This window comes from Astatotilapia calliptera, chromosome 15 (assembly GCF_900246225.1).
Source record: "Astatotilapia calliptera chromosome 15, fAstCal1.2, whole genome shotgun sequence".
Taxonomy (NCBI): Eukaryota; Metazoa; Chordata; class Actinopteri; order Cichliformes; family Cichlidae; genus Astatotilapia; species Astatotilapia calliptera.
Genome location: NC_039316.1, coordinates 28,726,751 through 28,753,069, shown reverse-complemented (window position 1 = coordinate 28,753,069; position 26,319 = coordinate 28,726,751). Strand labels below are relative to the sequence as shown.

Sequence of the window (26,319 nt, the reverse complement as noted above, 5' to 3'; positions counted from 1 at the left end):
TCTCCCCTCAGCCTCAGGATGCCTCTGTTGTCTTTTTCTCTGTTTTCATCCCTAATGTTGTCCTCACGTTTCCCTTCACGTTTTGTCTTGTGGTCTTTGCTCTTTTCTCTCTCTTTCTCTCTGAACTTTCTTTTTCTGACCTCTTTGTCTTTCTTTCTGTCTTGTTCCTTTCGTTAATGGCCAAAGGTGAAATACAGAGGACGCATACCTCCATATGAAAGTAACAAGTGGAAAAGTATGAGGACAGGAATGGCAAGCAGATACTGGGGATCAGTAGCCCGCAGTCTCAGACTCTTCATTTTATTTGTCTGAGCTCCCTGTAGCCTGTGGAGCCGTGTCACATCTACAGAGTAACAGATTAGACACCTGCTGCAGCTGCTCTAGGTTTTGGCTCCTGTTTGATTTATAAGGTGAATACATAGCAGAAGTTGGATGTGACAGTCTGTGAACAAGCAAAACATGGGAGACACTTTTCATGCTGTCTTTATCTAATATTAGCCACACTGCAAGCAGCTCTATAAAAATAAACCATTTACCCTGTAGAATTACAACAGGTTTGAATGATGTTCATTGCTTCTGTCTTTCTTTGTGTCTTCTTACACATGAAGTGGCGTTTGACCAATGTGAAAAACAGTATTTCCTCCTTTTTCTTCACCGGCTACCATCAAGTTTGTAGTTTACTTTTGCCATTATCCGCTTAGCAGAGAAGTACACAGCTGACTGATGTGGCTGTTTAATTTAGATAACATAAGAACCAGTTTCCTGTTGGGTTCTGCAGTCTGCATCGGACGACTCGGGGTGAGCATTTTCACTGCCACCATGATTTTGGTTTTTTTAACATAAATCTTTTTATTTATATATTTTGGGAGCCAGAAGTGACTATTTGGATGACAAGGTGGTGACCTACGTCTTCAGCTACTGCTAGTTATCTTATCAAGCTTACATCCATAAAATGTACAGGTGCATCACAGAGACACACATACGTGCTAATTATTGCTAACTAACAGACTAATGAAATAGAATTTCACATATTAAAAATGAAGCACAGAGGGCTGCTAGCTACAGCTTTCACCCAGATTATAAAATATTATACTGGCTTCTCAAAAGCTTTTAATGCTGTAAAGTTTGATAACTTTACATGGGTGTCTATGGGGATTGACTCAGTCTCTAGTGGTCATTAGAAGAACTGCAAGCTTTAGAAATTTCATTAGCTTAATTTTTATAGCCCTCTATTTGTGTTGGCAGCAAGGGAAGGAAAAATTCCCTTTTAACAAAAAGAAACCTGTGGTGTGACCAGGCTTGCAAAACAGCGGTCATCTGCTGCAACAGGTTCGGGGTGAGAGGAGGGAGACGGGACAGAAGAGACACTGTGGAAGAGAGCAGGAGCTGAATAATATCTAGTCATCAAATACAAAGCGGTATATAAACAAATAAAGTCTGAAGAACCAAAAAAATGTGTCATTCTCCAAAGCTTGTGGACCTACATGTATCTATGATTTGTGCTACAGTGAGCTGAACTCTTGATATCTCTGTATTGATCTGCTTCACGTAACCCCTGGAGAGAGGTGGTAGTGTGTGGGCTTGAAGCTCAGCAGTGTCTTGGACCTCACAGTGGTAGTGTCACGCTGGGGGTTTCTCTTCAGATCTTTGGTGAATCTTACCCAACTCCTCTCGCCCCTCGTAGGCACTAAAACCCCTGATTGCCAACTCTGTTTGATCTGAGTTTAGGCCTAAACTCAGCCTTCTGGTCGTCGTGCCCAATCAGACCTCTCTCCACACTCCCAGAGAGCATCCCGCCCAGCAGGACCACCTTCACTTGTGAGGCCATTAAAGACTCCAGACAGGAAATTCCACACTTGTTCTTTTAATAAAGTTCTTTTATAGAAGTCCTCACGCCTGACTGTCCTCCAACAAAAGCACAGTTCCCGTGTTTGATCCACCTCTACACTGATGCAATCAATGGAAAAGGGCTCCAGTGTTCCCCTTACAACAAAGAAACCAAAATGCTCCAATAATGGGTACACCAGTTTACATTTTCTGCTCCCCTCAATGTCCAACTTGAAAGGAAGTTCCTAATCTGGGATCAAGCAGCAGAATAATAATAGACTGAGCTGGTAAAATGGGCCAATTCAAGATAAATGAAACCCTTAATGTGTTTTGAAGTCCATTCAACAACTTGAACACTCTGGCCTCCTAAATACTGAGATTAAAAAGTGTCACAGGTACCAAAAGAACTCTCCATGTAACAAAACAATGTTTTATTGTGCTTATCTTTGCTGCATTAAAGAAAGGAGGATAATCATGATTCATTATACCTCAGATTCTCTAACAGTGTGGATCGCAGTTTAATTGCTAAGAAATGGCAGCACTGAGCAGTTAATCAATCTGCATGAAATGAAAACCCTGTGGTTATCCAAATACCGTTACTGTGATCCTCTCATGTGCCTCTTATGTATATCTCTGTATATGGTTAACAGATGAAGCAAAGGCAGACCCAGAAGGATCGGCGTTCAGGAGCATCAGCCCCTGGAAGGCTCCCTGTACGTCCAAGCTCAACGACAGCACCATAGGAGGCACATTCGTCCGCTGGGAGGAGAACGCCATACCCAGGCGAGTCTCGCCACATCTTAGTCTAAGCAGAATCTGAATGCACTGTTTTTGGCTTATGTCCGAGCTGCAGTGGATATTAGTTCTCCGTAAAGATAATTGAAAACCAAAATGGTAGCTTGTTTTTATTCATTTATTCTCCTCCCCCCCCCCCCCCCTTTTTTTTTTTTTTTTTTTTATGTTCACTGACTGTAGCTCTTTAGTCCTGGATGAGGTGGAGAGGCAGAGCACCTGTGAGCTGGAGGTTGATGCTGTTGCTGTGGATGTTCTCAACCGCCTCGAAATCGAAAGTAAGTTCACTCAGTATTGCAGCCACAAACTTAAGAAAGCAACGGGTGGGGGAATGTGAAATTCAAGTTAAAGCACAGAAGAGTGATGGACTGCTCTGACGGCTGCCACACATCGAATCTGTTATCAGCCCCAAATACAAACATCGTGGATCTGACCTAATCCGTCCAATCACAGAGGATGGGATAGAGGGTTAAAACGAACCAGGGACAATAAAGACAGATGCTGTCATCTGGCAAAGTAATGTAGTGCCAGAGCAGATGCAGCTTTTGTTCCTGAAAGATTTGTTTTAATCGCACACATCTGGATCTGTTGTTTTAGCGTGTGAAAGAAAGAAAGAGAGGTCATTCTTGCACTTACAATCTGAGCGGTGCCAGTTTTGCTGAACGTTGTGTTGTCTTAAAAGCAGTCCTTCCATCTGGGCTGTAAAGATGCTTTGAGTTTTATCATTGAAATCAGATGGGACCTAACAAGCTTAAACCACACAAAGAATCTGTCTTAAAGTGAAAAGAGAGGCCGTGATAGACAACAAGTGCGTGTGTTCTGCACTTATGAACTATTACAGTTTGTAAAGCCAGGGCTTTTTCTCAGGAACTTTATTTTCCTGGGAGCTAGAAGATTCCTTCTAAGCTTTGCTTGTGTCTTAAAAACAGCAAAGATTAGGCAGATTAGGACTAGAAGATTTCAGAAAGTTCTGTGGAAAGTCCTAACAATGTGACTGAATGAGAACTGATAAGTTTAGATGTAAGGGTTAAAGAGAGAGTGGGGCTTGGAGGTGAGGTTAACCATTCTCTGGAAAAATTATCCAGAGAATCACTGCTTCACCCTATTAACATAATATTGGTATATAATAACTGGTCTGTGGGATGTGTAGGATGTGTATTGTCAGGTGCAAGTTATCTGTGTGTTGATAAAGCTGTTATTGTGATATGTGTGTGTAAAGATGCCCACTGCTTTTGTTCTTCCTGCTTCCTATTTTAAGGCTGCAGGTTTTGGATGAAATAATGACTCTGCACCTCATCTTCTTTCCACATTATTTCTTTAATTGCGGTGTTGGAGCTGCATGACTGTGTAATGACTGCTATACAGACAGAGCAGAAGTCCTGCTGTGGAAACATGTGCAAAAAACTATGCAGTAGTTCTTGCAGTTAAAAATAACTTTATGAGTTGATGTTGTTAAGCACAGCTTTATATAAACACCGTGTTTGAGGGTACAGAGTTTGAGTATTTTTGTGCTTAATTCTCCATTTTTTTCCAGATCAAATTGGCAGGAATCCTGGCCTGCAGGCCATCTGGGAGGATGAGAAGCAGAGGAGGAGAGAGAAGAACCAGCCCTCCCAGATTGAAACCCCCGAGTCACAAGGTACAGGCATTCACCATGGAAAATCTTAGCTTTGTCTAAGTCAGTCTATGGTTTTCTGTTTAATTTCTCTGCGATCTGGGAATAATGGAAAATGTATGAGTATGGTTAACTGTATATAAAAGATGGTCATAGTCACTATGCTGTCACCCATTCATTTCTTAACTCTTCAGTTTCACCATTTGGGTCATTCCCATTGGTTGTTTGGAGCCAGAAGTGACTGTTTTTGGAGCTAGCAGGCTTGGTTATCAAGCGAGGCTCATAAACTGAACGCGTGCAATGCACAGGGACACAAATCTGCTCATTAGTGCAAAGTAAAACATATTTTCATGAAACAAAGCAGGCTGTGTTGTTTGTCAGGTGATTCCATTATCAGGCATCGAAAGAACAAATGTGATGTAGAGGTCCAGCAAATGGAATTGGCAGAGAGCTTTTGGCTAGACACACTTGTCAATAACAACAGCCACACCTTATCAGTATTCAGTTGGATTAGTTTTAAAAAGAAAATCACCCATGCTGCACCCAGCATCTGATCTACTTCTTGAGGAATTGCCCTTTTTTGGCGATTCTTCCATCCCCCAGAATTGCTAGTGCTGAAAGCGTAAACAGTGCCTATGCTGGAACAGTGTAAGAACACAGCGTATCACAGCTTAATGTTTATGGAGCTGCATAGCCACAGACTTTGGCCATGTGACACAGTACCCATGCTGGCTACTGCCCTCAGCAGCTGCAAAGCGAGCGTCAGAAGTGACCCACGAAGCAGCAGGAGAATGCAGCCTGGTCTGGTGAATCACATTTTCTTCGACGTTATGCCAAAGGCCGGGCGCACGTCTCATTTATCTGGAAAGAAGAGCTGGCCTGCATGATTCGCTTTTAAAGAAGGCCAGTATGATGCTCTGCAGCGTAATACTTACTAAACATAGTTACAGGCCACCTACATCATTTCACCGACGCTAATCTAATTGATGCAGAGGTTTCAGCAGGAAAATGTGCTTTGTTCATACTGCTCAGGAATGGTTTGACCAACATGACAAATTGTAAATTAACTTTTGAATTTCTCAATTCAGAGGAGAGGAGATGTTTTGAAACGTTGATTTGGATGCAAAATTCTTCGGTTCTAATGTGCGGGGAGTCTCATTTCAGTGGCGCCAGTGTTTCTGGTTACTGTGAAAGAGTTTTGAGAATGTCTGGAGGCAGTGTAGACTGTGGCTCACTGTGTTCTTCTATCATGTTATGCTTCTCTTTGTCCAACTGTGGCATCTGTCTTAGTTTTGTTAGAATTTTCCATTACCTCCACAAGTCAGAGTTATAATTCAAAGAGCTGTCCATATGATCGGTGGGAAAGCACTGTCTTTAAACTGCAAACCCTTTGAATCTTGCCAAAGTTTGATTCTCCCCAAAACACACACACACACACACACACACACACACACACACACACACACACACACACACACACACACACACACACACACACACACACACAGCTGTTATGGAAATAGGCTGCCAAATAATCAGAGCATGGCTGCACTGTGACAAAAAGTTTCTCAGGCCTACACCCAAGCACATAAGCACACGGGGTTCCCAAGCTTGAAAAGTGAAGAGAGAAGAACTGAGATAATGTCCATGAATTATAGCTCCTACAAAACAATTTACAATGTGCAAAGACAAAAGACTATGGTATGCAGAATTAAGGTCACAGTTTATTACAGACTGACAGTAAAATTACCCAGCCAAACAGCAGCATGCTTAACAGCTATTACTGACCACAATGTTTTAATTGTAGCGAAGAATTCTATGTCTGAAGAATGTTTCTAAGCGCCAGAAAGTGCAGTGTTGAAATTGCTTGTCTGATGTGTTCCAGATCGTGGGTTTGTCACCTCATCAGAGAGTGAGAAAATCTTCATGAAGAGAGTCGAGGAGATCCTCAAGGAGAACGAGTTTGATGTGTAAGTTCATTCTCCTTCCTTTGATTTATCTTGGTAGTGCCAGGGTACATGATATCTGAAAGACTGCACGAATCTTGATCCTTAAGATTGTTCACGAAGAAAATTCATAATCACATCACATATTAACCGTTTATTAACGCTTCCACTTCGCTTAGAAGTGCTGTAGCACTTTGTGTATATTTTGTACCGGTGTTAGGTACACCTGTACAGCTCATATGGCCAATCACATGGCAGCCTTTTGTCACGTCTCACTCCTCTCACTCCCCTCACTCACAACCGGGCATGGCACATGGCTGCCCCTCCCTGAGCCTGGTTCTGCCAGAGGTTTCTTCCTGCTAAAAGGGAGTTTTTTTTTCTTCCCACTATCACAAAGGACTTGCGCCTAGAGGGTTGTCTGATTAATGGGGTTTCTCTGTATTATTGTAGCATTTTTACCGTACAATATAAAGCGCCTTGTTGCATGCAGGCATAGCTGAACTGCTGAAATTCAAACTGGGCATCAGAACAAGGAAGATGGGCTTTTAAGTGATGTGGTTGCTCTTGGCAGCCAGGCTGGTCTAAGTATTTCAGAAACTCTCTAGGGTTTACAGAGAATGATCTGAAAACAAGAAACTGTCCAATGAGTGGCAGTTCTCTGGTTGCCTTGTTGATGTCAGAGGTCAACGGTCTGTTACTACTGTAGAAACAAGCAGTGGTGTTTTCATGATGCACAACCCTGTTAATATCCAATATGTGCCTTTCTCCACTAACACCTACTAGGCTCAACTTGGTTTTTCTGTTTTCCAATAGGTAGATGTACATTTTTATTTTATTTTTTTAGTACCAGTTTGGCCGGGGTTCCAAGTGAGCTCAGCCGAGCCACAAATGTGATATCACTGGATAAATTATGAAAGCAACTCTTTCACGAGAATCAAGTCAACCATTTTTGAATCCTGGAAAAGGCGACACACAAAACCAACACCATGTTCTAACAATGAGGTGCAGACTTTTTTGTGCCTGATGACAGTCCAAGAGGGAGTTAGACTATTGTTGTGTTATTTGTGTCAAAAGCAAATGACATCACTGGACTTTGAGGCCACCTTGCCCACCCATGTTGAGATGGTATTGAATTGTAATGAAAAACAACCGAAACAGAGTTGTGGCGAAACGATTAGGTGCTAGAGGAAAAAAGGCATTGTGTCCCTTCTCACGTGATGCACTGCCTTCAGGCTTGGAAACGGGACTCTTGGTAATTTGCATCACTTGTGTTATGACCCCCTTTACACAAAACCTGCATTTAAAGTTTGGAACAGAAATTGGTATTCACTGTCTGCAAGTTTGAGGTCTATGGTGAAATGGCCGAGATCACATCTGATCTGTATGATGCATTACTCGCTCTTTGCCAGATTCAACACAGATGTCCTAATTTTGTTGTGGCATGACAGTTCTAAAGGGCCTTTGAAGTCAGTGTGGGCATGCACAGTGTTCCAACATGATTTTCTCTTGCACAACTATTTTGTTTGCCTTTCTTTTATTTGTTTATCTCATTTTCCTAGTGTGAGAGTGCTTATTTTGACTTTATTCTTTTCATGTTAGGTTATGGTTTGTTGTTTGTTTGTCTTATTGTCATTATTAAAAATTTAATAACTGAAAGTCAATGTCCCATATCCGTCATGAAATTTGGAGTAACTGTCACAGAGTTGGAGTTTATGCAAGAGAGTAACAGTGTTTGAAAATGGGGACAAAATGCTCCCAGCCTTAGAGAGCAAAGTCTCCCATAGTCTGGCAGCCCACATCAATAACAAGTTGTTCTTGTTTTTTAGTTCTTTGTATTGAGCTGTAATGAAGTTGTTGTGTGTCCTCATTTTCTTTCTGCCTCAGTGTTTTTCTTCTCAGGGCAGAGAGCGAAGCAGTAAAATCAGAGATTGGATAAAATGGGGAAAGTGAAATTGCAACAGATGTAGTGGAGAAAAAAAGGGAGGGGGATGGTGAAACAATCGCCAGATGTACAGCTAGAAAGTATTTCCTGTTATAAATAAAGTACAGTTGACTCGACTGTGTGTGTGTGTTGCTGCATCACATCCAGATGGCTTCCATTCACCAACCCCTGATATCAGACAGGAACAAAAGGGAGGGGGGAGCAGCGCAGACCTTCGGTGTAGAGTCGGCCTCGTCTTAAGTGATGGAGCGCACACACACAGAGTTGCCTGGCTTCTTTCCCAATACCTGGCTGTCTCAGTCACCCTTTCTGTTAATACTCTCACGCAGCCTATCACTTCCTGTCTGTTGGCTCTCCTTTACTCTACTATGTACTGCTAATATTGCTGCTTTTTGGAAACATCTTATTTCCCTTTACTCATGGTTTTCTTTTAATTCAGGGATTTTGTCCAATTCTTCAGCTGTGAACCTTTGTTTTGGCAGTTTCTACAGCCTCAGTTATGGACACATTTTTGTACCTCTTATTCATCCAGAATCAGTCTCTCATGACACTCTCTGGTAGGCAAGTGACCTTCTGGGCTTCCCTGATTTTGGATTCCAGCCTTCTCCTCCATGGGAGGGCTTTTATCTCCGATTCTATATATAGCTCTTTAAACCTCATTTTGGTTGGAAATGTCCTCCCACTCGATTAACCTTTACCCTGTTCTGCCACGCTCTTCATACAAGGTCATGTGAGAATAGGTCAGTGTAATGAAGGTCATCTTCATTACTTAACTGTATAAACATGAGTAATTTTAATATTTATATTACAGGAAAGGGCACTCATACAAAAGTTTGTTTTTATTGGTTTTCCTTGTGGGCAGTCTTCCAGCTGGTACCGTTTAATGTCTGCCTAGGAAAAGAGATTTCAATTAGTATAGAATGTTTGGTTAAGCTGGTGGAAACCAGTACTTTAACACTTACATTTTGGATGAGATTGTCTTACCTTTGTTTTCTTTTGATGGTGTGCCAGCCACAAGAGTCCTCAGGCATCTCGAGTGCCGTTTTAAAGGTTCCTGGTGCTACCCATAGCTATATTAGTTTATTGAAGATTGTAGTCGTTAGGCCAAGTGGGAAATATTTTATTTACTAATTGCAATTATGTTAATTATGTCTACAATATTGATTTGATATCAATAAAGGTTATTACGTAAGACAGTTAGCACTGTTGCCTCACAGCAAGAAGCTCCTGAGTTCAATTCCACCACCTGGCCGGGGTCTTTCGGTGTGGTGTTTGCATGTTTTCCCCGTGTTTGGATGGGTTCTTTCCAGGTACTCAGGCTTCCTCACACAGTCCAAAGACATGCAGTTAGCGCAGTTAGGTTAACTGGTAACTCTAAATTACCCATAGGCGTGACTGTGAGAGTAACTGTTGTCTGTGTCTGTGTGTTAGTCCTGCGACATACTGGTGACCTGTCCAGGGTATACCTTGCCTCTCGGCCTAAGACAGCTGGGATAGACTCCAGTCCACCTGCAACCCTGAAAAATGATAAGTGGAAGAGAATGGATGGATGGAACCCCAGATCATTGTATGACTTGAGGACCAATTAGCCGCAGTCTATAAAAGGCTGCTAGTTAACATCAGAGGCTGTTACAGGAACCATGTCCCACCCCTGGCCTACACTCTTTTTTTTTGGAATTTTAATGTTGGTGAATAAACACCAACAGGTTTGTCTGCACTTCATCTCTGCCTCAATCCTCCTCTTTGAACCCAGCTCCTATAGGCCATCCTAACAGTCAGGTATTGGTATGGGGAATTTACTCCAAGTCAATTGGATGTCTTATTTCTAGCCTCCTGTCTATGCTGGTGCCATATTGTTATCTGGGGCGATCGTGGCTCAAGAGTTGGGAGTTCGCCTTGTAATCGGAAGGCTGCCGGTTCGAGCCCCAGCTTGGACAGTCTTGGTCGTTGTGTCCTTGGGCAAGACACTTCACCTGTTGCCTACTGGTGGTGGTCAGAGGGCCCGGTGGCGCCAGTGTCCGGCAGCCTCGCCTCTGTCAGTGCGCCCCAGGGTGGCTGTGGCTACGATGTAGCTTGCCATCACCAGTGTGTGAATGGGTGTGTGACTGGGTGGATGACTGGTTGTGTAAAGCGCTTTGGGGTCCTTAGGGACTAGTAAAGCGCTATACAAATACAGGCCATTTACCATTTGTTATCTAAACCCACTGAAGAATTTGGAGCATTTTCTGCTGTGTGCCACGTGACAGGAAGAGAACCTTTGGACAGTGCTCAGACTTGATTACCCCACACGGCCTGGGGTTAATGCATAAAGATGTGGGGACATTAACTGTCAGTTAGATAAAGTGTTAAACAAAGCCATCTGAAGCAAATCTGTTTGTTCAAATTAGCATCAGCAGATGTAGTTCTACATTTTTTTTATTTTTCTGACTCCCGTGTATTAATCGCAGTGTCAGCCTCAGAGCCTCTGTGTCATTTGAACTTCACAACACAGCTCTTAATTGTGATGCCTCATCGGTGTATCTGTGGCCAGTTGTGGCTCTTCATCACTCAGCATGGTATTATCTTAACAATTAGTGTAACTGCACACTTTTGTCTTGAGGCAGCAGATAGAAAATTACAGTCAAAGGTGCAAATCATATGTGCATCTACATATTACACCTAGAGGAGCTGCTTTGCCATGGAAACCCACACTGGAGCTCCCAGTGCAGTGTTTGTGCTAATGTTGATGGAAGAGGTTTGGAACTCTGCCGTTATTAAGTTTCAGAGCGATGGCGATTTGTAGTCCTTATTGCTTCAGGGCTTGGCATCCCCATTCTTTACTTATATGGTCTGCAACTGGAGTTGCTGTGGTTCCACTTTGCTATAATACCACTTCCAGCTGCTCATGGAGTAATGACGAGAGAAGATGTTTCAAAAACTATTACAGTATCACACCTGAATTCAGTCTTTAGAACAATCACAGATGTGGTGCTTGATTTTATACACTTGTAAGATGAAGAACATCTGAATCAGAGATTAAGCTGTGTGGTCTGGTAGTTTTAATGTAACAAGTAGTCTTAAGTTAAATCTTGTCAACGGCTCATCAAATGGCTCAGAGTCTGTATTTCAGTATATACTTACAAAGGCACATATCTGCTAACAAGACTTTCTAGTTATCGTTCCTTTCTCTTTCTCATCATTCAAACTCTGAGAGGGCGTGGCTTGGTGGCAAAATGTGTTCATCATTGCAGAAATCTCCTGACGCTTGCCAGGCTCCCTCCCTGGCTCCCTCTAAAGTCGTTAGCTGGCAGACTAATTAAGAACAACCAGACAGTAGCACGTGCACGCTGACTCTCGGGAGGCTCTTCATCATACAGCACCAGCAGAACGAAGTCTCTGTCATGAAACCTCCCTCAATCTCAACCTAAACTCTGAGTCTGGAGTAGATTTCATTTTACAGCCATGTTGTCTGAAAACCATTCATCATTTATCAGCCTCCTGCCTGCCGCTGCTGCTCATTCATCATTTAAAGTGAGTTAGAGGGTGTCCACAAGGCTGTGATTCATAGTCTACTATTCTGTCTGATGTGTTTGCTGTTTATTTGTCTCTGTCTGGCCATCTTCCCACACGAGTGTTTGTGTTCTTCCCTGAGCCGTGACTGGGCTCAGTCATGGTGTTCTCCAGCTTCACCTGTCAGTCCCGTGCTTTTCTACATATTGCATCAGAAGGTTTAAAGAAGCTTGAACTTGTGCTACAGAACTGAACTGTTGCTCCTGCAGTCACAGGAGCAACAGTTTAGTATCCTGAGGGCTTTTTACATGGTCAGACTCGTGGCCAGGCTTCAGACTCTAGTCTACCATCTTCACCAGATCTGAAAGACCTCCTCCAGAGCAGTGCCTAAAATGGAATTCGTTTTTTTTCTTCCTCAAAACCACTCCTGTGAAATCTGTTCCACGTGCGAGTGGCGGCCGCCCGCCTCGTCTTTGTTTCAATATTTCAGAGTCGCTAAGTGGTGAGTTGCCAGGCGATGCAGCAGGGGCAGCACGATTAAGGGGGCGTGATAGGCAGCTTGTGGCTGAGGGCGATCCGGAGGGATACAAAGCCCAGTTGGCTGCCTGCCCGTTTTCCATTCATATTCCCTCTGCCAACACACAGACACACACACCACTTAGCTGTACACACCCATATACTTCCTCACACAGTTGCCAGACAAGAGACACTCTGCACACTTGTGCAGTCCCACACACAGCTTTCACCCACTAAACCGAGCACTTTCTCTGATTAAGACCCGCTGTAAAGAGATGCTAATAAAACATGGCTGCTGCACAAGGTGCTCAGCTTTCTAATTCAGCTAACAGCCATGCAGTCAACACTGTTAAATGTTTTGGTAAAAAGTAAAACTTGATGTCTGTTTATCTCCTCAGGACACAAGATCTGTGTGCTTGTGATGGGGAGAACCAAGAAGATTTCCCCGGTGAACTAACACTTCATTTTGACCCCCTGACCCCAGACGGGCTGCCGTGTACCCCTGCTAACGCTGTGGAGGTGCACAGGGGTTCACAGCCAGGTGAGGACAGTTGCAGTAGATGTTTCACAGACCGGCAACAGCAGATTTTGCTTTGAGTTATATCATATAGAGTTATCACGATGGGATAGTTTGACCTGCTATGAAACCAATAAAGACCAAAGCTATGTTCTGATTTGGTGTTTTACACTTTTTATTTGGTGGCTCATCAGTAATTTGGTGGCATGAAGTGGGTTAAACCAGATACTGTTGTATCTTTGATAATGGAAGTCATTTCTTTGTACAGGCTGTAGTGAGAACATAGCTTATACTCACTACAGCCTGTACATACTTATAGTTACAGAATATTCACAACATACTTCATACCGTGTACATTATAACATACCATAATAGACCCATTTCTGTAATACACTCACATATCTATATTATTGCTAATATATATTGTAATATATCTATATCACTAAAGCACTTCTGGATGGATGCAAACTGCATTTCGTTGCCCTGTACCTGTGCATGTGCAATGACAATAAAGTTGAATTCTATTCTATTCTTTCTTGGGTAGTTATCAAGGGTTATATAATTGAATAAACTGACTTTTTAGGAAGTTGAATAAGTTTTTGTGCACATAAAACAATGTACAGCGACATTTCTTTCTTACATTTGTTTTGTCTGGCTTTAAAGCCAATATCAGAAATGAAAGTTGTTATAATTGTAAAGCGCTTTGAGGGCCCCGAAAAGCGCTATATAAATGCAATCCATTATTATTATTATTATTATTATTATTATTATTATTATTATTATTATTATTATTATTATTATAAGCTTATTAAATCTGAGAACAAAACAGAAGAGAAATCCCCTTTTAAAGTCATCTTGTAAGTAGTCTGATTCACTATAGGAGATGAAGAAGTTCTGGATTTTACGTACTAGCATCCTACACTTCCTTTTCCTTCATAGAATTTAAGCCCTAGTTGGACTAGGTTTCCCTTGTGACATGCATTTGTTTCTTCTCTCATTCTGCCTGTGTGTTTGGCAGGAGAAGTACTTGTTTCATCACCCTGTCGCTCCTTCCCAAGTCCGGGAGTTGAAGGAGTGACGATGTGAGACTGACATTGGGCTAATGTGCAGGAAATCTCTGTGCTTGTGTGTCCAAACGTTTCACTGGTACTCTAGAAACTGCCAAAGATGGTAGTCACCGAGCTAATGCTGAACTGTGCTGCTTTAATATGGTATCTCGGTGAAACTGTTGTTAGCAAAGTGTGACATCGAAGTATGGCTAACGGTAGTTTCCATCTTCTCTGCTGCTGCCCACAGACTATGTGAGGAGCAGTGGGAAAGTCCCAGAGGAGGCTGTCGTTGATGAGGAGGCCATCCTGACTCTCCTGGAGAACAGTCAGTCTTTCCTCCCACTCTCCCAGACATCCAACCACTCGACCCTGTTAGGTAACACAGCCTCTTTCATTCGTGCACGTTTTTAATTTTCTATGCTCGATTTTGCTTCCCATGATTAAACTGTGATTTTTAGGTGATAATTTTAAGGCCGTCTTCCGCAAACAGCATTTCAAAGATGCCGATTCAGTGGTCGGGTCATGTGACTTTGACTCCAGAAGCTTCTGAAATGGATTTTTATGGCTGTTTTGGATTGTTGTCCTGTTGTAAAAGCCACTTTTTTCCCCTTTCCATCCATATTTTCTGATATTTAGTGGATTCTTTCCTCCATATACATCTGGTTCTTGTCCACTTGGCTGCCACTACACCCTGAAAGGAGAAAATATTGACCTCAATGCTTAACAGCTGTCCAAGTGTTGTTTTCTTTAGTAAAAAGCATCTTTAGTTTCTTCTTGTTCTCTTCTACATTTTAAATTCTTCTAAGTTGGTGGCCAAAAACTTGTGAATAAAAGTTTGTAAGCAGACGACATTTCTAGCTTTGATTAACTGGCTGATCTGGAGAGAAAGTTATTGCGTACAGCTGTCTGATATTGTCTGTGTGCTTTATTTTGTCCTCCATGCAGACAGCAGCCGGGACCAAGCCATCATTGACTTGCTGGCAGGCCTGGAGGACGATGGTTTCTGCAGGACACCCGCTAGGCAGAATTCCCAGTCCCGCTCACTCCCCGGTGTCACGAACTACAACTGCAACAGTGATGAAGAGGAAGCAGGCCCAGAACTGGACAAGGAAGAGGCAGAACTCAGTGTTATAATGTCACAGCGTTGGGACAGCGACCCTACTGAGAGTGCTTCCTCTCAGAGGCATGTTTATCTCTGCATGGTTGAAGGCAAAAGTATAACCATCAGTTTTAGAGTATGTTGTGCATCAAAATGTTTTCATTTTTTAGTAATAAGTACAAGTGTAAGCTACACCTTTTTTGTTTCTGGTTGTATCTTAAATAAATAGGTGAGCGATCGCTGTACACGATCTGTGAGTCATCCCCAGTGAGCTCTGCCTGGGCATTTTTCTTTAATAATACGGTTCCTGTCGTTGGTGTGTGTGTGCACAGACCCTGCATGAAGGAGACAGAAAACTGCTTCAGTGATGCCCAGCAGGAGTCCTCTGACGAAGACATGGAGTGGAGTGGAAACAACTCTATGTTCGCTAACCTGTCCATCCCGCAGCTCGATGGCGCCGCAGACGAGAGCAGCGGTGAGTTGTCCTATGATGAGATGTACTGATAAAGCATGAAGTGTCAGCTTGCTTTGATGCCCATCTGACACCCCCCACTGATTCACGCTCTGTCAAGTATGTCAGGAGACGGGATCTGATAGCTGCTACAGAAGACAAAGTTAGTATGATTTTTAGTTTTGGCTCTATGACCTGACAGGCTACAATTTGATGCCAGACTCGGGGGTAAAAACTGACTCTCTGGGGTTAATTAACTGTTCCGTTTTTAGAGCGCGCATGTGTGTTTGGAAAGATGACTACAACTTCATAGACTGGTAATAGACTCATTGTACATGGACAACAAAATATGGGTACTTCACGCCAGCTGTGCAGGAATAAATAACAAACAGGAGAAATGTATACCGTCGAGAAGAATATCATATGCTTTATACTTATTATGAATTGTTTTTATATATTTAATAACTCATTATAGATATAAGATCTGTCTGCATATATTCACATAGAAGTATTATCAGTCCATAGCATGACCATATTTGAGCTGTTATTTATCACCCCACCTGCATTAGATGACTTTATCAGTAGCTCAACTGGGCCAAAAGCAGAACAACTACATTATCAGAAGAGCCAGAGCAGAGAATGAGGGACAAGCTTCCTGCTGATGCACATGTTAGTGATGTTCTAGTTGCCCTGTGTCTTATGTAGAGCGATGGTCACTTTCTTATTGAGCTTAAATTATGAATTTTGGCATTCAACATGTTATAATGGCATAGAAATATTGTAGTAGTTTGACTTTTTAAAATTTAAATTAGTGCTGTCAGCGTTAATAGCATTAAAATGACGTTAACGCCATTAACGCGGCAAATCTCGGTTAGCAGGTTAACACGTGTGCAGGGCTGCATGGTGCTAATGCGTTGATGCCGCATTAGTGAAACGTTTGGGGTGATCCACGTTAACTCGTTAACGGAGAATTGCCGTGTTAATGCGGTTATGGCGTTAACGTCCTTTTAACGAGATTAACGCTGACAGCACTAATTTAAATATATCAAAATAGTGATCGATCTCACCCTGGGGTTTTGGGCTAAGATTCATGGGTGATTGCGCTGTCTGATCAGATGAATTTCAGGTTAATTTCTTGCAGCTGTGGATACTAACTGATATGCCTCTTCTTCTCACATGCTGTATCCATAGATTCCTCCTTAACAGATAGTGGCTCAATGACGCAGTCTTCGCTTACGGCCACTGAAAAGATGTTGGGCAAAAGAAATCCCATCCCAGGGGAGACGGTCCACCTTGAGCCACCATCTACAGCTAAGATCCTTTTGGAGTGCAAGCATCCCGAGCACATACCAGTTCACGTGTTGGACACGGAGCAGCCGCTTGACAAGCACTTTCAGTTAAAAAGCAGTCAGGACAGCAGTAGTGAATGTTTGACAGGGTTCAAGGTGAATAAAGAAATCCCCTACATCCAGCCAGTCAAGCACCCTATTCCCTGCATATTAGCCAATCACCCTGAGGTGTCTCCCATCTGCATGGACAAAGAAGAACTACGACCTTTGTACACCTACGATAAGAAAGCTTCGATAGCTTTGGATAAGACGGATATTGAAAGTTTCCCATTTGGTAATGGAAAGGTCGCCAAGGACAGGAAGAAGTACAGCAGTATAAAGAATGTAGAAACAAACCGTCTGTCCATTCTTCAGAACCACAGGGGCTTTTCTCTCTGTTATTCTGAGCTGAGAAACTGCTCAGCTAAGACTGACCTGGAACTGAACACAAAAGACAATAAAAGCCCCCTTCTGAGGAGCATCACATCAGCCCCATCGACCTTGAAGGAGGACGAGTTTCTTGATCCTCATGAGGACGAAATTGGTAAAGACGGCGAGGAAGGAGATGTCGGTGAGCTGAAAATCAGGTACGAGGACTATCAGGAAAATAAGACTGAGAGGACTATTGTTGCCCAGCAGGAGGCACACTACAAGTTTTTCCCCAGTGTCATTCTCTCCAACTGCCTCAGCAGAAAGAAACCTGGGAACAAGAAAATGGCTGACACCTGCAGTAAAGTAGAACAGGCCCAACCTCGCAGGTCTAAGCTAAAGATGAACAAAAAAAGGCTAGGTATGACAGGACCTAGGAACAAATTAAAGATGGTCCAAAGCTCTACCTCTGATGGCCAGATTAGCACCGGCATCACCTCAGTAACACCTGCTAGTCCTGTGACTACGGACACTGAAATGCTGATTTCTGAGGATCATCAGGATTTACAAGAGGCCGAGTTGATCAAAGAGGAAACGATTGTGAAAAATGAGTCTGAAAGTGAGGAGCGGTCCATAGGTGAACAAGCAGAACCACAGCCAGAGCCCCTTGTCTCCAGCTCTGCTACCAATTCCTGTTTTTCTGAGGAAACTAAAGACTCTACTGAGGATGTGGTAAGCCCACTGCAAGATTTGTCTGCCAAAGTCACCTGTACTAAACCGTCAGCACTGCCAGGTAGTAAATACACCCTGAGGACCAAACGGAAGATGAAATATGATTCAGAGGATGGGGAACACTCAAGTGCTACTCGTTCTAAAAACCTAGCTTCTGTCAAAGAACGACTTAAGGACAATGATGTCTCAGGTGGGCAAGAAGTAAAGTATCAGAGAAGACGCAAGAAGGAACCTCCTATTATTATAAAGTACATTATTATTAACAGGTTCAAGGGAGAGAAAAACATGCTGGTGAAGATGTCCAAAGTGAATGCAGCTGAGCAGTTGGTGGTGTTGACGCCAGACAAGCTAGAGCACTATAAAAAACTGGCTCCTCTCAAGGATTTCTGGCCCAAGGTACCAGAATCCACTGCTGTTAAGTTTCCCGTGACTGAACCAAAAGCCAAAAAACATCCCAAAAGAAAGGCAAAGGTTAACTCCACAAATAAAAAGACTATCAACAACTCCTCCAAACCTCTGATCAGACAGGGTGAAAGGGTTCAGAGGCCAAAAGGCCGCAAAAAAGCCCCAGTCCTGCCATCTCTGCCACCCCCTAGACCATGTTACTGTGAGTTGGCACATGACTATGATGTTGACTATTCAGATGTCATGGTAGAGTTGGGCTACCTCTCAGATAGATCCCAAAGCCCGAGAGACTCAACGCCTCCACGCTGTTGGTCCCCAAGTGACCCCCTCATGAATACCAGGAGTTCAAAAGAGCTGATAAATCCACACATTGACCCATGTCTTAGTTCTGCTTTCCAAAAGCCACATAGATCGTCTACAGCCAAAGGAGCATGTAGTAAGTGTCAAACTGCCAAACCCAAGAGACTGTCAGATGCTAAAAGGAAAACAAGTAAGTCTGCAGAAAAGCCTAAAACTGAGAAGGCAAAACAAGGTAATCCTGCTATTTCGAGGCAGAGGATCAAAGCTGGAGGGGCTGTCAACAGTTCTACAAGCACTACAAGACCTAGAAGGTCTCGTAAAAAGAAAACAGAGGAACCCAAAAGCCATGACTTAAGTAAAGAGAGCTCCCAACTCCTTTTCCCAGAGGATGAGTTGCCTCCTTCTGAGAACTCTTCACAAGAGGTTCCTCCATTTCAACAGCAGGTGGGCAAAGACAGCCAGAGCACGTCCCAGACTCCATCTACACCAGAAAGGAACTCAGTAACCAAGTTTATCAAGCCAAAGGTTGAAGACTGTGAGACTTCCATCATGGAGGTCAACCAAAGCATTTCGGCACCTGCTCAGACGAAGCAGCAAGCTTGTCAGACCACCGTGGTAAAGGCAGAGGATTCACAGGATTATTGCACAGACTTTCTGCCTCCAGTACAGGAACACAATAAAGATGCCCAGCTAAAAGAAGGTCTCCCACACTCAGGCCCCAAGAACGGGGAGATCCCCCCTCTCTCTGAGACCCCATCTGGCTTGGCTGTCCTCAAGAAGCTTCTTCAGACGAGGCAGAAGGGACAGCCCCTTCCCATACAAGTGGTTGGTACAGCAAGCCACTCTACAGCCATAGCCCAGGCGGCAGCACTTCTAATTCCCACCACTAAACCCACTAAATCCAGAAAAGCCCCCACCCTCACTTCTCGGAAACCCAGGGCCCCAAAATCTACCACAGCAAAAGAAAAGGGGCCGAGAAACAGGAAAGGCAAGACAAGCAGTACTCAGCCAAAACTGTCAGTAAAGCAGGAGGGAAGCATGTCAGATGAATGTCCCCTCTTCCTGTCAGACCCGGGACTGGACAGATGCAATTTCATAGAGGACAGCTTGTCACCAGAGCTCCCGCACAACTACACATTTGATATAAATGCTATCGATCAAACAGAGTTCTCCAGTCCGTACAGTGGCAGTCAGTTTGTCGTGACTGATAAAAATTTACCGGTCAAATTCCTGAGTGACATCAGCCAGGATTCTGTATCTGCTCAGGCGCCGGACTCCGAAAAGAAACTTGACAGGCTGCTTTGTTCTGGGGAGGATCTTCAAAGGGGCTCTGACTGCAACAGAGCAAGGCCGGACAGCCCCGACCTTTTAGATGGGCATACGAACCGCGAGCCTACATCAAGCCTCACGTCCCTCAAGAGCAGAGAGTGGGACTTCTCTTTAGGTAAAGCCCACACGCTCAGCCCCTTTCAAGACTTTCACTGTGAGAGGAAAGAGCTGCTCTTTTCAGTTTTCGACTCACTGCCTTTAAGCTCCGCTTCATTCGTCGACCACGAGGGCTCACCAACAGGTGAGCTGCCGGATGGCATTGACGGACTAACATCCACCACCCCCAGCAGCTCTCCACGCTCCATCAGCTCGCTATCACAGGTGAGGGCAAGCCAGCTGCAGCGAGGGACAGCGGCCGGAGGAGCCCACATTCTCAAGCCCCTCATGTCCCCTCCCAGCCGAGAGGAGATCCTCAGCACTCTTCTGGACCTGGAGATGTCAGAGGCCACCTTCCTGGAGCCTTTCTGCAGTGACCCCTCTGATGCCCCAGGGAAGCCAATGTAAGAGTAACAGCAACTAGGGATGGGTATTGATAAGATTTTAACGATTCCAATTCCATTTTCGATTCTGTTTAACGATTCGATTCCTTATCGATTCTCTTATCGATTCTTTTTTTTAAAAAAGGAGAACACTAAAGTCGATTAGCTTAGAACTTTGTTTTATATCTTCTCTTTGAACAAGATAGAAATTTAGGAGTAACATGGCCTTACAAACCCAACAGTGAGATCTTAAGAGATTCACAGCCTACGGCTCTTCAATGGGGTGTCACAGGGTCCCCAGGAAAAAAAATGTATATGTAAAATAATAAAATAAATATTCTCCTGTAGCAATAACAAAGTTTAACATAAATTATTCTGTAGCAATTACACAAGAATATCCAGTAATGTCCTGCCTACAATTAAACATATTCACTTACCAAAGTGAAATCGGGGGCATCTGCTGTGGCAAATGGGTGCAAGCCTTTGACCACAAACTTAGACACTGCTGGGTGACATTCGTCTATCCTGGCCTGAAAGGAGACGCTACCGGTAGACTGCAGCGAGAACTGCCAGCATCTGAGCCAGCCAGACTCTGTCTCTCTCATCATGGTTATCTAAATGCAACGCACAGTAATAGCAGGTTTTGTAATAAGGTAAATCGCGCTAACATAATATGCAATGCTAATTGTGGCGTGGGTGTGGTCCTTGGCCAGCTGCAGAGGAGGCGTGACGCAGTGAGCTCCCGGGGCGGCGCAGGGGCGGGGTGAACAGGTGTGCTGGGATCTGACAGTGATTGTGTCTCTTTATGTGTTGGCAGTGACAGACGGAGACGGAACGTGACAGCAGAGAAAGAGAGCGCGGAGTATATGTGTCCACTACAACCCGAGCTTAATAAAAAGTTCTGCACTGTCAAAAGTCGCTCCGGCTGGTATTTCTTGGGTCCACCGTTACACTAATTGATTAGTTACCTGCAGTATTAACGGGAGAGGACGTGGAAACGCTACCGCTGCTGCTGGGTTGAGCTTCGCTAGTCCGGAGCGGATCAAAAACACGACATTCGTTGAAAGCAATCGCGTGTTTTTTGAGCAAATGCTTTTGCATATTCGTAGTGTTTCCTCCCTTTGATGAAATCTCTACTTTGCAAGTATTGCACGTTGCCCTGTTGTCATCCTTTCTCATAAAGTGTAACCAAACTTTTGAGCGTTTGTGCCGCTCAGGCGCCGTGTTTCCTACTGGGTAAAAGACGCTACTCAACGTGATGACGTCATTCGGGGCGACTGGAATCGATAAGGGAATCGTTTTTAAAAGTGGCAAACGATTCCAAGGAATTGAAACAGTGGGAACCGGTTCTCAACAAGAACCGGTTTTCGATACCCATCCCTAACAGCAACAGTAACCATCATCTAGCATGCATTATTTACTAAATATAACAAAATAAATGTATTAGTAAAGTTTTCACATAAGAGCCAGAATCTAACTCAGGGGTGTCAAACTCAAATGCACAGTGGGCCAAAATTTAAAACTGTCGCAGGCTAACATTAATATTTATTGAAAAAAAATCTTCCTCCAGATATAAGAATTAAACTTTTCTTATGGACTTAAACAAGTTTTGCTGAAAAGCTGAATATGGAACAAGCAAAGCTTAATACTAAACAATATATATTAGGGGTGCAACGATACACAAAATTCACGGTTCGGTTCGATACTTTGGTGTCACGGTTCGATATTTTTTCGATCCAAAAAAATGTTCATGCCTTTTTAATTTGTCATTTATTAAAATTATAAATATATATTTTAACTCAAAAGTACAGTTTTTAAATTTAATGTTGCTGAAACAAAGTAATAATAAAAAAAAAATCTGATTGAGGAATCACTCATCTTTGGAAAAGAGAGTTTATTACAGAGAAATGTCTCTTTCCAAAATAAAAGCTATACTATACGCTTCTTCTGGGCTATATTCTCAGCAGCATATTAAACATATCAGGTCCCCATAAGGAGAATCATGTGCTAACGGCTGTCTAAATGACTCGGGTAAAGTTAGTAGCATGCTTGCTTGTTGTTTTTATCTGCTTCCACTTGTCTTTGCACTAGGATGATGTCGGAGTAAATGTGCAGTCATATTCGTTGTGTTCCCACTAGTGCTGTCAGCGTTAATCTCGTTGAAATGACGTTAACGGCACAACACGGAAAATCTCCGTTAACGAGCTACCCCTGATCGCCCTGTGCGTGGGGCTGGACGGCGTCAACACGTTAACGAGCTAACTGCGCTAACACACTAGTTCCCACCAATGTAATTGAGCATTGCATGGCACATCCAACATACTGTTTTACTTTTGTCCATGACGCGCTTACCTTCGGGGTCATACGTGACATGAAAACCAAAATAGTTCCAAACACCAGATCTGAATGAGGGTGGGGGAGGTTCAATTTGCCATGTTGCAAGGAGAGCTTAACTTCTGTCTCGCTAGCTTGCCCTGCGCTCAGTGAATCTGCGTTCGACTACTCCGCCTAGGCTGCACTGTCGAGCACAGATCCACTGAGCGCTCAACACAGACAGCATCGACAGAAGGAAAGTTGATAAAATAAATTAAAAATTTTGTATTGTTCGATACATATGCGTACCGAACCGAAAGCACTGTATCGAACGGTTCAATATCGAGTATCGTTGCACCCCTAATATATATATTAGCTGTATAATACCAGTAGGCCAGCTCTAATAGTAATTTGGTATGGCTTTGTGGGCCAAATGTAATTAGCCTGCGGGCCAGAGTTTGACACCTATGATCTAACTGATTGTGATGGTTGGTAAGGTTTTATATTTGTTTGTGGGATTTTTTTAGCTTCCCTCACAGGCTTTTTAATTGGGTTGTAAAACATCTTAATCGACAAAGTACTGCAATAAATAAAAGGAAGGTTGTCAGATAAGAGAATAGAAGTCCAGTGAGGAAAGAGTTTTAGCATTTGTTTTAGACTACAGCAAACGCAATCCTTTATCATTAAATGTCTGAAATTTCCATATGTTCAAAAAGAAATCCACTGATCTGGCTCTGTTTTATACTGTCTACATGATGATTTATTGTAATTCAAATGGAAATGAGTGTACTGATCCTTTCCTCGTCTTTTCTCCAGGGAGGTCGGTGGCCGTAAGCTAACAGTGGGCACTCGGCTAGCTCGGGAACTTGCAGAGTTTGGTGGAGACCTGTCCCTGGAAGGCCTCCATTTCTGGAAGACGGCCTTCTCGGCCATGACGCACCCCGCCACCACCGTTATCTCATCTTGTCAAGGAGCAGAGGCTTCAGAGACAAATAAACAAAAGGCAGAGGGTGACCTATCCTCATCCAGCGATAAGAAGGTGGTGCTTTTGCCCTGCAAAAACCCACCAAGCCGCAAGCGTGTGCAGGTGTGGCTAAAAGCTAGAAAGCAGTATGAGAGTCTACAAAAAGGCAGGAGAGAGTGTGAGGTGCTGAAGACAGAAAGGGCTGGTCTGGAGGTGGAGGAACATGGGAGCTCAGAGAGAAGCGAATTGCCAGCTGCTGACAGAAGCTTGAAGGTTGAGCTCTGTGGTAACTTTTCCTGTACCAGAACTCAAAGGAGAAAGAAACAGAGCCTGTCTTTAATCCTGTCTCCGCTGGAGAATACAAGATTGAGGTGTAAATCCACAGAAGCAAGTCCAGTTTCAGATAAAGGCAGTGTCTGTCTTGAACAGGAGGACAAAAATAAAGAGGATGATGATGATAAAACCACCTGTCCAGAGTCCCCAGAGCTGCCTACATGGCAGCAGTCCCATCAACCAAGCCCCTCTGGCCAAGGACAGCTCAGTGAGAACAAGCCAGGTGAAGACTCTCCAGAACCGCTATCACCTATGCGCTGTAATTCCCCAGAGCTGCTAAGAGGGAACCACAGTCCCTCACCTCTCGCTGTCAGTGACAGGGATGAGAGGAGAACCAGTCCCCAGCTCATTCACAGCACCCCTTTCTTGAGGAGGCGATGGAGAAGCAAAGAAGATCTGGATCCAGTGTGCAGCACACCCATATCTCAGGGTAAGGAATGTGCATCTGTCTCCTTTGATGTTGTGACACCATCAACTGTTAGAAAGAATTGCGGTAAATCCTAACTTGGGAAAATTCAGCATGGAGTTTCTGTTATTAATATTCACTGTTATTCACTCCTTCTCTGGTCTAATTCCCGCTGCAGAGGATCCTGTTTCTCAGAGACTTCAGCAGAGGAGGCGGAGCCAGGCAGACCCCCTGAGAAGAGTGTTACTGACCACGCAGATGAAGGTCAAAAACTGATTGTGATTTTTCTTTTTAGACTTTTAAAACAAAAACTACAAGCCGCACGGGTCAGAAAGTCAACTATTTAGTATCACTACAGAACATTGCATGTAGCAGTCCTGTCTCTCAGGTCGCTGATCGTTTGATGTGCCTGTGATTTCCTCCTGATTCCAACTTTTCTTGTCATGTTTTTTTTATCCCCCACAGAATCAGTTTGCTGCTTTGAATGTGCCAAAGAAAGATAACTCTCAGATCGAAGGGCCAAGTATAGCCAACTCCTACGGCTTTAAAGTCAGCATGCAGAACCTACAGGATGCCAAAGCTCTGCATGAGGTAAGTCTAGGGCAACTAACCTGTAGCTCTTTTCCAAGTCGATGAATAAATGGCTTTGTTCTGGTTAGATGTTGGTTTTGCTTTGTTTTGTTTTTAAGAGAAAGTGTCCACCTGATTGGGAAGAAGGATTTATTTCCCCAAGTATCATCACAACATCCTGCTTTCGACTTTGACTGTCCTATCGCCAAATCGATATGCTTTACACAAAACAACTAAATAAAACCAAGACACACCCAGCTTTGAATGTAGGCCTGAGTACAGGTGTTTTGAATGTATGCACAGATTTGATTAAGTTCAAGCTTTTTCCAAAAAGGCCTGAACGTAACTGAGATCACTGCCAGCACACGTAGATCTCATTAAATTCAAAGAGAGGTTTGTCATGTTTTCATGGTTTCAGGCCTCTTTAATATCTCTTGAATACTGTAATTTCTGTTAGAGTGGATGGTTTATTTATTTATATTAATGATTGAGCTAAATACGAAATAAAAGACTGTGGTTTAACAGGCAGAGGGTGACAGGATGTGCTGCTTTTAGTCTATTAAACCTCAAATGTATTTGTTTCCGCCTCCATCTTCAGGTCCAGCACCTGACACTGATGACCATGGAGCTTCATGCAAGAACCCGCCGTGACCTCGAACCTGACCCCGAGTTTGACCCCATATGTGCCTTATTCTACTGCTTCAGTTCAGATACCCCCCTGCCTGATGTAGACAACACCCAGCTCACAGGGGCCATCGTGGTAGATAAAGACCATCCAGGTTCCGGCCAAGGTGAAGCACGCGAGCGGTGTTTTCCTCCGAGAACATAAGGTTCGATCACTAGTTTTAAAGCCACTAGATAATTGGCTGTTTTTTTTTTTTCTGTTTCTAATCGCTCCCGCAGGATCCAGAGGAAGAACGCCGTTGCTGGTCAGATCAGGTGTTTCTGGGCTGCAAGTGACATACGCTGCTGATGAGAAGATGCTGTTTGACGTGTTGGTCACCATCATGAGGAGGTGTGTGCAACTGTTTTATGAAAGGGAACCAAGGGCAGAGTTGCTGCAACTGTAGTGCATCATTACTATCATTTAAATTTGCCTTCATTGTAGATTTTACACCTCCTACAGGGGTGGGGGTGGGATTTGTTTTGAGAAATGATCTCCATCTGCTAACACGGTCTGTTCTGTCAGATTTGACCCGGACATCTTGGTGGGCTACGAGGTGCAGTTGCATTCTTGGGGCTACCTCCTTCAGCGGTCCTCAGCACTTGGAGTGGATCTGTGCCAGCAGCTGTCACGAGTGCCAGGTACAGCCAGGAGCCACTGAAAGTAGTCCCTGCTGTGGTACCCAGTATGGCAGTTCAGGGGACGCAGAAGTAAAGATTTGGGGGTTTTGAGAGGAAGCTACTTTCAGCCGCTGGTAGCTTTCAGCAGGTAGCTCTGCATGTTCGATTTAGACACAAACAGTGACGACTTAACCTCTACACCCTCAGGCACACTGAAGAAGTGAGTCTGAAAGTAGGTGAATAAAATCAAAAACCATACCTGAT

At 43.6% G+C, this 26,319-nt stretch overlaps 1 protein-coding gene across 2 annotated transcripts in view; it reads left to right on the top strand.

Moving 5' to 3' along the window:
- rev3l (REV3 like, DNA directed polymerase zeta catalytic subunit) overlaps positions 1-26,319 on the top strand; it is a 91,293-nt gene that overhangs the window by 52,473 nt on the left and 12,501 nt on the right. For both annotated transcript variants that reach the window (XM_026194838.1, XM_026194837.1), the window contains exons 5-19: positions 2,478-2,610; positions 2,803-2,897; positions 4,154-4,258; positions 6,120-6,204; positions 12,526-12,668; positions 13,941-14,069; positions 14,639-14,876; positions 15,125-15,267; positions 16,435-20,206; positions 23,315-24,225; positions 24,380-24,465; positions 24,667-24,792; positions 25,370-25,562; positions 25,675-25,786; positions 25,961-26,076. In XM_026194838.1, coding sequence (XP_026050623.1) covers positions 2,478-2,610; positions 2,803-2,897; positions 4,154-4,258; positions 6,120-6,204; positions 12,526-12,668; positions 13,941-14,069; positions 14,639-14,876; positions 15,125-15,267; positions 16,435-20,206; positions 23,315-24,225; positions 24,380-24,465; positions 24,667-24,792; positions 25,370-25,562; positions 25,675-25,786; positions 25,961-26,076 — 6,387 coding nt within the window. The remainder of the gene's footprint in view (positions 1-2,477; positions 2,611-2,802; positions 2,898-4,153; positions 4,259-6,119; positions 6,205-12,525; positions 12,669-13,940; positions 14,070-14,638; positions 14,877-15,124; positions 15,268-16,434; positions 20,207-23,314; positions 24,226-24,379; positions 24,466-24,666; positions 24,793-25,369; positions 25,563-25,674; positions 25,787-25,960; positions 26,077-26,319) is intronic.